Source organism: Solanum tuberosum, unplaced genomic scaffold, assembly GCF_000226075.1.
Source record: "Solanum tuberosum cultivar DM 1-3 516 R44 unplaced genomic scaffold, SolTub_3.0 scf00226, whole genome shotgun sequence".
Classification (NCBI taxonomy): domain Eukaryota; kingdom Viridiplantae; phylum Streptophyta; class Magnoliopsida; order Solanales; family Solanaceae; genus Solanum; species Solanum tuberosum.
Genome location: NW_006239155.1, coordinates 836079 through 848662, shown reverse-complemented (window position 1 = coordinate 848662; position 12584 = coordinate 836079). Strand labels below are relative to the sequence as shown.

Genomic DNA, 12584 nt, shown 5'->3' with positions numbered 1-12584 from the left:
CATCATAATTGTATCCATGTAAGAAAATTGTGCCATTGCCATTCTTCTTCCTTCTTCATTTTCTTTTTATTTGGTGAATGTGGGAGGGTGAATAGACTTCATTATTATGTGACAATTAATTAGTGAATTATGAAGAATTTGTAATGTAACCTAAGGGTCGACTGGTAAGCGAGATAAGCTGGGATTTTTCATGATTAAGTTTGGGATTTAAATTATATTTTGTTTGATTGAAAGTATAAATTTAATCTGAGATAAATTATACAATCAATCAGACACAATATAAATTTAATCTCAATCTTCATTCTAGATATCCACCATATCGGCTTATCTCATCCACCTTGATATTATTTTATCCCATCTTCTTCAACATAGGATAAATTAGTCAAGAATTACAATTCAACTACTACAAATTCCGCATTAATTAACTTTGTCGGGACCAAACAATTAATCATATAAATTTTGTCTGAGATAAACAATACCATCAATCAGACATAAATTAATTAATCTCAACCTTCATCCTAGATATCCACCATATCGGCTTATCTCCCATTCAACTTGATATTATTTTATCTCACCTTTCGAGTAAGATAAATTAGTCTAGAATTATAATTCAACAACTACAATTCCACAATAATTAACTTTGTCCGGGACCAAGCAAATCATATAAATTTCTACTAATCAACTAATTATGAAAATAAATTAGTCTTGCATTAATTTATAAGACCTTTTGTTGTGTTCCAATAATTAAAGAAGTGAAGGTGTAAAAGAGGGATTGGGGCCTTTGGTGGACACAAAAACTTATGTGAAAAAACCAGTCAATTGTGGGACAAGCTAGTCTTAAAAATGGTGGGACTTAAGAAAGGGAGCATGCATGTGTCTTGATGAGAAGTTGAAAAGGCAAAAAGACTTCCTCCCAATATTAATGTTTCTTTGTCTAATAATACTACTAACTATTTTTGTGCTTGTTTCTCATTCAATAATTTGGACATGTTATCATGTTGGTTTATGAAGAAAAAAATAGTAAACAAAGTCTTAGAATAAAGTCTATGGGAATTAAATTGTTTGGAGACTTTTGGTTGGCGTAGTTGTAACAACCTATCATAATCAACGGCCAACCAATTAACTTCCTTTTACAAAGAAAGAAATAGATTAAATACTTACGTCCTACACAGTGTATTACTAGTAGGATGAATGAGATTTATCTGTTATTAATCAGAAGTTTCAAATTTAAACAATGATAATATAGAGAAATTCCTAATAGAGAGTAATAGACAAATAAGCTCACGCACATGAGAAATGAAAATGAAAGTAAATACGAAATTATACTTAAAAGACTTGTTAATTTGAGAATGTAGCTAAGATGGATCAAATATATATATCCTCCAAGAAGAGTGTCATCAAACGATACACTTCAAGCTTGAAACCAATTTATGTGATTAATATTGCAACGATTTTACAAAAGGGAGGGTTCTTCCTGAATGCCCTATGTGGTGCGAAATAAAATTAGTCGATCCATTTGGTTCCGGATAATAATGGTTAGAAAAAATGAATTATCTTTAGGATTGAAAAATGAATTGGATTAAACACCCATATGATGATACTAATTTACCGATCATTGCCAATCATGTTGAAATTCATAAGTTGAATTCAATATATTAACTTGAAGTTGATCTAGAAACTCATAACTTCAAATCTTGAATTTGTCTCGATAATCAACATTATTAGTCTAAACTATAACTCATATGAACTAAGCAACCAAATTACAACTCACTCTTATACAATCCTTTTAGTTGGCAAATAATTAAATAAACATGTCCACATGAGGTAATAGCAAGAAAAGAAAATTGTATTAACCTAAATGACAAGAATATATGTCATTATAGTGATAATTTAGTTTGACATGTCAACTTTTCCTAATTAATTATGCATGAAATTATTTTAAGTATTATGTGGTTTTCCTAAAGGCGGGGTAACAAATTACACAAGCCACAATTTTAAAAAGTGGATGATAAAAAATTAAAAAGACGAGTGGCTTTCATATATATAAATGTTGTTTAGGTGTTTAGTATCATAGCTTATAACAAACTAATAAAACACATATATTTATATTATCAAACTATATAATAAAAATTTATAAATGTTATTTAGGTGTTTAGTATCCTAGCATATATATATAAATGTTGTTTAGGTGTTTAGTATCATAGCTCCAAAATGAGTGTATTCCTAATTTAATACTCAAAAGCATTTTTCTATTAATATTGTTCAAATAAAATTTATTTATCAAATATCAAGGAAAACTGAAAATATTTCCCAAATAAATTAGTCAAATCTAAATTATTTTTCCTCAAACGGAACAGGACTAGACAAAACGTAAATGACAAAAAGAGTTTGAGCAAAACGGGGTTACACTGCGACAAGATGAGATTTCACTTGTCTGTCACTTCTATTCTAAACTCATAACAAGTGGTGATCATTTATTACGATACCAAATTCTTCTGAATTTAATATTTTAAAGTAAAATATAAAGTTATGTGTAATCTTCAAAATTATGTTAAATAACAACTCAAATTCATAAGTTTAAAAATATAATAAGTAAATGCTACGAATTTTAAAAACTGAATTCATAGGGTTTAAATTCCGCTTCTGCTCCTGACATAACTGTTAAGAGAAAGATGAAGAGAATATAAATATTTTTGGGTGATTTTAACTTTATAATATATTTTCGTTGAGTTTCATAATATAATATTATTTGAAATTGAGCAACTTTCTCTTAGACTATTCATTTAATATAAGATCATGCCCGCTTTTAGAAAAATGTCTTTTATGTTTACTTTAAACACCTGATGGAGCGTCAATCTAAGAATATAATTCTAAACCATATAATATAGTCCAAATTAAAATCATTATAATCCCATTACAAATAAATAAATAAATAAATAAATAATGAGAGCTTCACTTTTCATAATTAGTAGTTTATATTTTCAACCAATGTAGAATAATTTGGAATAGAAAGAGCGACAAAAAACAACTCTTTTGGTTTCCTTTTGTTGTCCATATTGAGGTCAGACTAAATTTAAATTCACACATTACATAATTCATTTCAAGCATGATTCTTCTAACATAATTTATTTCATTCTAAAAAATTTAAACTTGAAACCTCTAGTTAAGAAAGGTCGACACTCTCAAGAGATTTTTTATAATTTTCAAAGATTTAAACCCGAAATCTCTAATTAGGGATTGAACATCCTTGATTGTATCGAGATGCTCCGGATTAGAAAATACTAAAGTGGTGTATGGTAGAGTGACTAGAGTCCAATCCCCTCTAAATTGTATATTTCAATTTTCAATATAATAAAATCCTTTATCTTTTTGGTATCTGATAGAAGTATATTCCTTGAGGATGTACTATTATTAATATTATTGTTTAGGCATTTTAATATTAAAAGAATTATTATCACATCTCATGTTAGTGGTTGTTATAGTGATCTTAGAAGCCATAACTTTTGTTTAATTAATAACTAACTAACTAATTCTTAGAGTATAATTTAAGTGGAATACTCTCTACGCCTATAAATAAGAGTTATTATTGTGATAAAATCATATTCATGTAGTGTAAAGGAGGAAAAAGAAAATTCCAAATACTCCCAACATATTTCAAATTTTATACGTTCATTCAATTTACTTTACAATTAAAAAATTATGATCGAAGAAAACTACGCTATGTAATCACATATCAAAATAATAGTTAATAAATATCTTTTCTTATTATTTAATTTTGTTAGATACTATATTGTATATTTAATTAGCGATTATATTATTTTGATCAATTGGTCAAATATATAACTTGTCATTTTGAATGGGGTATCTCTTAGGTGACTGAGCTAGTAGGGATAATTAATTAATTAATGTAACAAAATTTATTATGTTTATTTTTTATTAATTAAATAAGAAAGAGATAGCCATCTGTGACAAAAGAATATTAGTCAAATCTTAGCTTCCCAGTTCCCCACTTAATTAATTTTTTCAAAAAATAAAAAAAAGTTGTTGAATGATGCAACAAACAGAACTAAATAATTTAAAACAAAAAGCTTCTACCATATACAGTTTGTTTTTTTATAGTGTTATTTAATTTACTCATATAAAATATACTACTGCTGCTAAGTACTTGATTAAAGTTACAATTTAATACCAATTTGACCCCTTAACTTTCAAGATAATCTAGTGAAGCCCCTGAAATTTCTTGAGTACTAATATCCCCCGTCGCATGCATTCTTTGGATGACCTAAAGGCTTTGAACATCATAATTTTGTCTCGGGTTTTAACTCCAAAGGCATATTAATAGTTGAATCCCGGACTTAAATTTATATGACTTCTGATTTTCACAAATGAGATTTACGTAAAACAAGTGTTGTAACAAAATTCTTGCGAATTAATAACCTATAATTGATGGATTGTTGCGATTTATATGAATTTTGAAAAGGAGTATGTATAGCAATTTCTTATAAAAATAAATCAAATTAGAAAGAAAATATAAAAGGAAAAAGTAGATTTCATCACATATAATTAGATAAAAATTGATTAGTGCTCTTATATAATTGAACCTAATACCAAAAGATTAATGATAAAGTAAAATCCATTCATGTCATATTTTGTCCCAATTGGTACTTTTTGGCTGATAGAATAATCAAAAGTGATATACTTCATCACTTCAAATGTTGATAAGCTTTGAGGCTTCATCTTTTTTACTTTTCAAAAATGCATAGAATTTTTGTCGTCATCATGAACGAATTATTCATTAAAAATCGTTCTAAAAAGTGCAATATTTCAAATTTATTTTGTTAATTTCAGTTTTGATTATCTAACACTTGATGACTTGAATAAGTGATATGTCATTCATTAGTTAAAAAGAATTATCTCAAATTACTTGACATTTCACAATTTCATTTTACTCCTATTATTTAATGTTCTTGAAATGAGATTAATTTAATCTTATTAATAAATAATGTTTAATTTATCAAAAAGAGATAAAACACACAATAGTAAAATTAATTTTTCTTTATTTTCTTGGTTTTCACAACTCGGTGTTCAATTTTCATATTTGAGCTCGATTAAATTTAAATTTGGATTGAAAAGTCTCAAGAGATAAAACACTCTCTAACAAAGATGACTTTGTATCCAAGGAGACTTGAACCCAAAACCTTTGATTAAGAATGAATGAATATTCAACACTCCACCACAAATCTTATTAATATTTTTATTTATGATATTTTAAGAAACACGCAAAAAGAAAATTTGACAACTAATACTTCCTCTATTTTCATATAAACTGAATTGGTGAGGCAATACACACTTACTAATAAAAATATTCAAGGATATGATTTAAATCATATTTTTCACTATTGTTCTTTGTGAAATCATAAATATAACTTTGTAAATAGTGTAATTTATCTCCTAAAAAATATCAAACTTTATTAAAGAAAAGAACAAATATGAAAATAAATTAAAAACATCAGTCTTGATTTTTGAACAATTCAATTATTTTGAATAATAAAAAAAATCTCAAAAAATTCGGTTAATATGAAATAGAGAGTAGTAACTACTATGAAACATAGGGAGTACTAATGCAACATTGGAGAAAGTTAGAGGTATCATAGTGGCAGCCATAAAAGTTTAAGGGGGGAAAATTAAAATAATACCTAAGTTAATTGAAGTAATTAAATTAAGCTAATTAAGCAGTGTTTTAAACAAAAAAAAAAGATAGCACATTTCCCAAGTGACACGTGTCAATGTCTCCATCAGTGGGTGCAGCAAAGTAATTTGCATGAGGGGACGCACTCACTTAAAAGCGATCCAGTCAAACTCCAAGACTGTCATTTAATTATTAATTTATTTAAATAAATAAATCACCAAAAAACACTTAAAAAGAAAATATTATTTTTTCAGAAAATAAGAATTAAGGGATAAGATTAAAAAATAAAATAAAAAAGGAATAGAGTACACAAAAACATATACACACACATACAGCACACTCTGTCCTAGTTATTGACCAGTCAATTTGCTTAGCTGCCACTTTTTCAAAAGGCAAAGGTCCCAATTCCAACTCTAATATTTTTTTCTACTTTATTATTTCTTGTAATTTTATTTATAAAACTATAAAGTTTAATGTAATATTTGATGGAATATACATTATTTGTTTTTTAAGCTAGGAAGTTTTAATTTTAAAATTCAGTATTGAGGAAAAAAACATTAAGTGATTCTTTCCATCAGTTCAAACATTGCTGGATAGAGGTACTTAATATCTGGTGTTAGTATGAGGTGACATATTACCCGTGAAATGAGTCGAGGTGCACGAAGGCCGATCAATATACCAACGTCATAAAAAAAATAGGCAAAGATTTTCGGTCCAAGCCTTTGCAACAAATAGTTAAAAAAGAGTGTTTACATCAATTAATTACTCCCTATATTTCAATTTATATTATACTACTTGACTTGACACAAAATGTAAGAATTTTTTTACTAAAAATTATATAGTTTAAAACAAGAAAATAATGATAAAATCATATATTTTTATCCACACGAATGAAATGTTTGATGCTTTTACTTTATATATCTTTAATAAAAGTATGGTAAACACTCTTATCTTCTTTAGAATTAATGACATCATTTTTAAGTCAATATTGGAGTGTGTATTTATTCTTTTGGTCTAAACCTTTTTTTCTTTTTTTGCTTTAAGACTAAAATGAATTATATTCATTGGCACCATAGTTAAATTACTTTTATATGTTATAATAAATAATTACAAAACTATATTTATGATACTCTTCGATTTACACTAAAAGTATAATCATTTTTTTCTATAACAATTTTATTAGATAATTTATGACCGCTATAAAGATTACATGATATAACCTGAAATAATTTTTTCTGGAAAAATTGATTGTTTTAGTAAATATTATTATGAAAAATAACAATTACAAAATATTTAAATGGATATATATAAACTCGAACTTTGAAATTATTTTACTACTATAAAGTATGAAAATTAGAAAAGAATCATAAGTATTTTATGTCCCCAAGACTACGCCGCACGTTACAGTTTGACCATCTGACCCGTCTTTACGTCTCTTTTATAATTACCCAATATTCATCCGTGACTCTCTAACCTAAAGTTTTTTTTTTTTTAATGTTTTTTTTTTGTATTAGTATTTGATTATTTTGAATTCGCGTTATATAGGATCTCATTCAAAAGTAAATATTTTTTATCGAGAATTTTTTCATGTCTAGAGCTTAAATTTAAAAAAATTATTAAAGAACGAACAATCATATTGGCTGCACCACATTCGTTAGTGATACCTAAAGTTCCTTCCTACTCTCCAAAACGCAAATAACTCTCACTTTTTTTTTAATGCCATCATTTCGAATTATACATTATGATTTATAAAAGTAAATTATTTTACTCGTAACAGTAATTGTAATTAACATACATAAATAGAGATAAGAATAAGGATATAGTTAAAGAGATACGCGATAAATAATTTCGAAGTTGTAATAGCGATAATAATATTTCAATTTTTCCTCCAAAAAAGAATTTTAAAAAACCGGATATCTCGGTGGCATTGGACTTTGGACCACAATACACGTGTGGTCCACGAGCTTCTCTGGTCAAATTAACCGCCTATCCCCGGTAATTTTCCAAAATTACCTAAAATATTTTCTATATTTCACAAATTGTAGAAGAAAATATTGACTGTAAGACAATAAATCACAATTGAATTGTTGAAAGTTTAGTAGTTCAAATAATGATAGTAATAATAACATGATGTCAAATATGCGGAAAAGTTTTGAAAATAATTTAATAAAACTAAAATATATGCTTAATACAACAACAAACATATTCAATATCCATCAAAATCTCATAAGTAATTGATAGAGTATCCGTAGACCTTAACATAATATCCAATATTCAGTGAAAATTTATAAGTGGATATATGAATAAGTATACGTAGACCTTTTAATATATCCAGTAATTAGGTGAAGATAGATATATTATTTTCTGAAAGACCTTCAACTCGAGTATAACGAATCAGAGTAAATAGATCTGTTTTAAAAAATAATTTTTGTAGGGTTTCCAGGTATAACTTGCCCCATATCCATCGGGGCGTGGGAGGGGGTAGGGGGCTCACACTCAAAGAGGTAGCTGTTCATCCCTTTTTCCCCTTTTATTCTCTCTCATTTCTGGGTAAGGTTTCTCTTTAACTTATTTCTCTCTTTTCTTGATCTAAAACTTGTTGTGGGTTTCAAAGTTTAAATCTTGGAGTTTCTTTATTATGTGGGGTTTTTTTCTTTCTTGAATTTGATTACTTTTTTGTTGATTTGTGGATTGGAATGATTTCAATCTTTTGGAGGTTGAAGGGGAAGTGAGAAAAGTGGAGAGTATAGCTTTGGTATTAGAGAAGGGGATATTGGTAAAAAGATCCTGTAACTATAGTCTTTGATGATGATAATGATGGTGAAAATGAGCACTATGGCTCTTTTGACCAGAGAAAAAGAGTTCAGATAAAAGAAAAAGATGTCCCCTCCTGTCAAATCTTGGTTATAATTGTCAATGAGCAAAAGAGAGAAGACAAAAGAGTGCAAAGACTGTTCTTTTTCTTTTCTCTTTTTTCATCCACACGCTTCATTTTTGCCCTCTAAATGTGATGTTCTTGCTGCTTTGAAGGCTGAAGCACACCCCTTCTTGTTCTAAAGGGGAATATATTCTTTGTTAGTTTTTTTAACATTCGACTATAAGGGTCAGTGAAAATGCCTATGTATGTGCCATCTAGGGGGAGGGTGGAGGAATTTGATGTTGGGGGTGGTGGGCAGGTGTTGGATCTGGAAACTGCTGTTAAAGATGGGATTTTGGGTGGTGGTGGTGGGGTGGTGGTTCATGGTGGTGCTATAGAGAAGAAGTTGAGTCTGAGGAAAATGATGGAGGAGCTTAATTCAATTGAAGTTCCTTCAGTTTTCATCTGTCCAATTTCTTTGGAACCCATGCAAGATCCAGTAACCCTTTGTACAGGGCAAACATATGAGAGGTCTAATATCCTCAAATGGTTCTCTTTGGGGCATTTTACTTGTCCCACAACAATGCAAGAGCTGTGGGATGATTCGATCACTCCTAATAGTACTCTTCATCAGCTGATTTACAGTTGGTTTTCTCAAAAGTACTTGGCTATGAAAAAGAGGTCAGAGGATGTTCAAGGAAGGGTTTTGGAGATTTTGGAAACCTTGAAGAAGGTTAAAGGTGAGGCTAGAGTTCAAGCTTTGAAGGAGCTAAGACAAGTTGTCACTGCCCATGACTCAGCCAAGAAAACAGTGACAAATAACAGTGGTGTTAGTTTGATTACTTCACTGTTAGGTCCTTTCACCAAACATGTTGTTGCTTCTGAGGCAATTGGTATTTTGGTACACTTGGATCTGAATTCAGATGGGAAGGCTAATTTGATGCAACCCAATAGGATTTCCCTGATGGTGGATACCTTGAATGAGGGATCCATTGATACCAAGATAAATTGTACGAAATTGCTCGAATTGTTGATGGAAGGGAAGGATTCAGAGTGTGAAGTTTTGTCAAGCTTGAGTCTTTTTGTAGGATTATTGAGAATAATCAAAGATAAGAGACACCCTAATGGGGTGTTATCTGGTTTGAGATTGCTCAAGCTGATTTCATCGCACGAATCATTGAGGAACTCAATTGTTGGTATTGGGGCAATCCCCCAATTGGTGGAAGTATTGCCCAACTTGAATGCTGAATGCTTAGAATTAGCCTTGGTTATCCTTGAAGCCTTGTCTACCCTTCCAGAGGGAGCATTGGCGTTGATGGATTGCCGTAGCACCATTCCGAATGTGGTTAAATTGCTCATGAAGGTATCAGAGAGCTGCACTCAATTCGCGTTGTCAATTTTATGGGCAGTGTGCAAACTTGCCCCAGAAAAATGCTCATCTGTGGCTGTTGAGGCAGGTCTAGCAGCCAAGTTGTTGCTTGTTATTCAAAGTGGATGCAACCCTGTGTTGAAGCAACGGTCTGCTGAGCTCTTGAAACTATGCAGTCTAAATTACTCAGAGACCATCTTCATTTCCAAGTGTAAGCTTACCAAGACAATGCAATGAGGTGACATGGTGTTGTTCATACGGTTCAACTAACGTCCGTTCTATACCCGCAAGGGCAAGGTGCGCTCAACGGCTCGCGGAATCTGTATAATTGGACAAGGAGGTACCTACTTGTACATATTATAGAGCTTTAGCTCTCATGAAAAAGGCTTCATAATGTGGATTATAGATAAAATGCTTATATCAGACTATGGTTCGGTGCCTTCCATTTGATCTTTCCGCTGAGGTTTTCCAATAACGTATGGCACACCGTGGTTTCAAATTGATTCTTCAAATCTTTGTAGTCACTTAGACCGGTGATTTGATTGCCTTATTGCTACAATTGAATGCTATAGATCATATTCACTATGTAAAACGGGGAAGAATGTCCAGCAAAGCTAGTGTTTGAAATTGTAATTGTACACATTCCTTTTGGGATTCTCCGAGTTTATCCCAATTGCTAAATTTTCCCCTATTATTTTTAGAAAGTCCTTAGTGACTTTCACTTCTTTGCTCGATCGGAAGGTTTCACTCGGGAGTTCTTTTTTTCATTGCGGAGATTGTCATTTGTAAAAAAAGCAACATTTCCAATATGAAATCAGCATTCACAATGGATTCAATTTTCCCTTCTCAATTGTTGTCTTAGCTTTACTTCTTATGTTTAATCTGCTTTTGCTTCTTTTCAATACCTTACTGTCTCAAGTGATGATTCACCCTTATACTTTTGTGAACTTTCAAGTTATTTTTGGTGTTCTGTTCTCTTCAGAATTTGGATATAAGTTTTCTTCTGTAGATGTAATGAGCTATGTTGTTTGGACTCGGTGTGTGTCGGATCCTTCAAAAGTACACGAGTATGTCATCATTTTTGTAGAGTCCGAGCAACATAGGTGATGAGCAGTTGTGAATGTTAAAGATTGTTCTTTGAGGATAGTGGCACTTCTGTTTACAATAGAGATCTTTGTTGGAAAGAGCTGTTGTTTTGCTGATTGGAAATTCTGTCAGTATACATCTCTCTTTTTTCTAGCTTGTTTGTGCGGTAGAATGGAAAGAGAAGGAAAAAGTAGAAAGAGGACTTCAACTGAGTCCTGGTAATAATAGCACTAAACAAGAAAAATAGCACTTCCATTGAGTCACTATCATGGTTCTCATAATGCACATATCAAACTAAGTGAAAAAACTCCAAAAGAAGATGAGGGATGAACAGTACAAAACAGAACAGATTCCAAAGATGTAATAAAAACCCCAAGTTTCAAAGTTTTCCCCTTTAGCTCTTGGTCCCTTGCTTAAACATGCAGTCACAATTGGTAAGAAAAGGGGTAGGTGAAATGTCTCACACAAAACAACTCAAAGAGACACCCAGGTTGTGGCTTAGTAGTCAACAACGACTAGTGGGAGATATCAAGAATTCAATCAAGGTGAGCGTTTGTTGCCTAGTAGTCAACAACATCTAGTGGGAGATATCAAGAATTCAATCAAGGTGAGCGTTTGTTGCCTAGTAGTCAACAACATCTAGTGGGAGATATCAAGAATTCAATCAAGGTGAGCGTCTACGGTCTATCTATACACCAAACTCCACTTGTGAGATTATACTGTTGTAGTCAAGGTGTGCACAAGCTTATCGGGACACAAAATTGTCATATTAGGTGAAACTAGTCGAGGTGTGCGTGAATACACAGATTACTAGAAGTGTCATTCTTGTAGTTAACAAAACTTGTTCAAATGGTCAAAATAATGAGTTTCAAGATTTGGAAACACGTGCTGATGAGGTATTTTATACTCATTGGACTTGGAGAAGTGTATTCTAGGGTATTGAGGAGGGGGGGGGGGTTTGGGGGGGGTAGTAAAGACACCACCCCACGTACTCATATCTTGGACCAAGAAAAGGAAAGTAGATTAAAAAAAGTGAAGGTGAAGAGGGAAGTTGAAAAGTGCACGGACAAATAACTTACCTTAAAAGAAGAGGAGACAAGTTAGTAGTCTTTGTTGGCATTGCAAAATAGCAACTTTGACTGAGATCTAATGAGGGACTTAAAAGTAAGCAAATTTTGCTGAGAAAAGCATATTACTTGCTGCCTGTGACCTTGGAGGTGAACCCCATTTTAAGCCCTTTTTCTTTTTTGGCATTGCAAGTTTTATACAACATCTTCAAAGCTGGAAAGATCTCTCAATTGGGGACTTTTTCTAAAGGCTAAAGAACAATGTTTGCTTGGTGGAGCTACTTTTATATCAGTTTACGTGTTCCTCGATTAATTTATCTAGTACTTACTAACTCTCAACAATATATGTATTAGGTAACTCTATCTATCAAGATTTTGATGGGAAATCACCAAATATATTTTATTTTTGTTAAGATTTGAACCCTAATTTCTCGTGATTTTTCCTTGATTCATTGATAGCTATGTCATACCGTAACCACAATGTTTCTCTTGCTTTTGGCATAGTGCCCCCGCCCC

At 31.2% G+C, this 12584-nt stretch overlaps 1 protein-coding gene across 1 annotated transcript; it reads left to right on the top strand.

The window, feature by feature from the left end:
* The first annotated feature begins 8141 nt into the window (after positions 1-8141).
* Positions 8142-10765, top strand: LOC102584974 (U-box domain-containing protein 30-like). Its single transcript, XM_006356786.2, has one exon. It carries the CDS (start codon positions 8803-8805, stop codon positions 10150-10152), a length of 1350 nt encoding a protein of 449 aa, XP_006356848.1. The 5' UTR covers positions 8142-8802; the 3' UTR covers positions 10153-10765.
* The last annotated feature ends 1819 nt before the right edge of the window (positions 10766-12584 follow it).

Excerpts from the sequence above, each read along its gene's own strand:
- LOC102584974 (XM_006356786.2), top strand. The coding sequence starts at position 8,803 with ATGCCTATGTATGTGCCATCTAGGGGGAGGGTGGAGGAATTTGATGTT.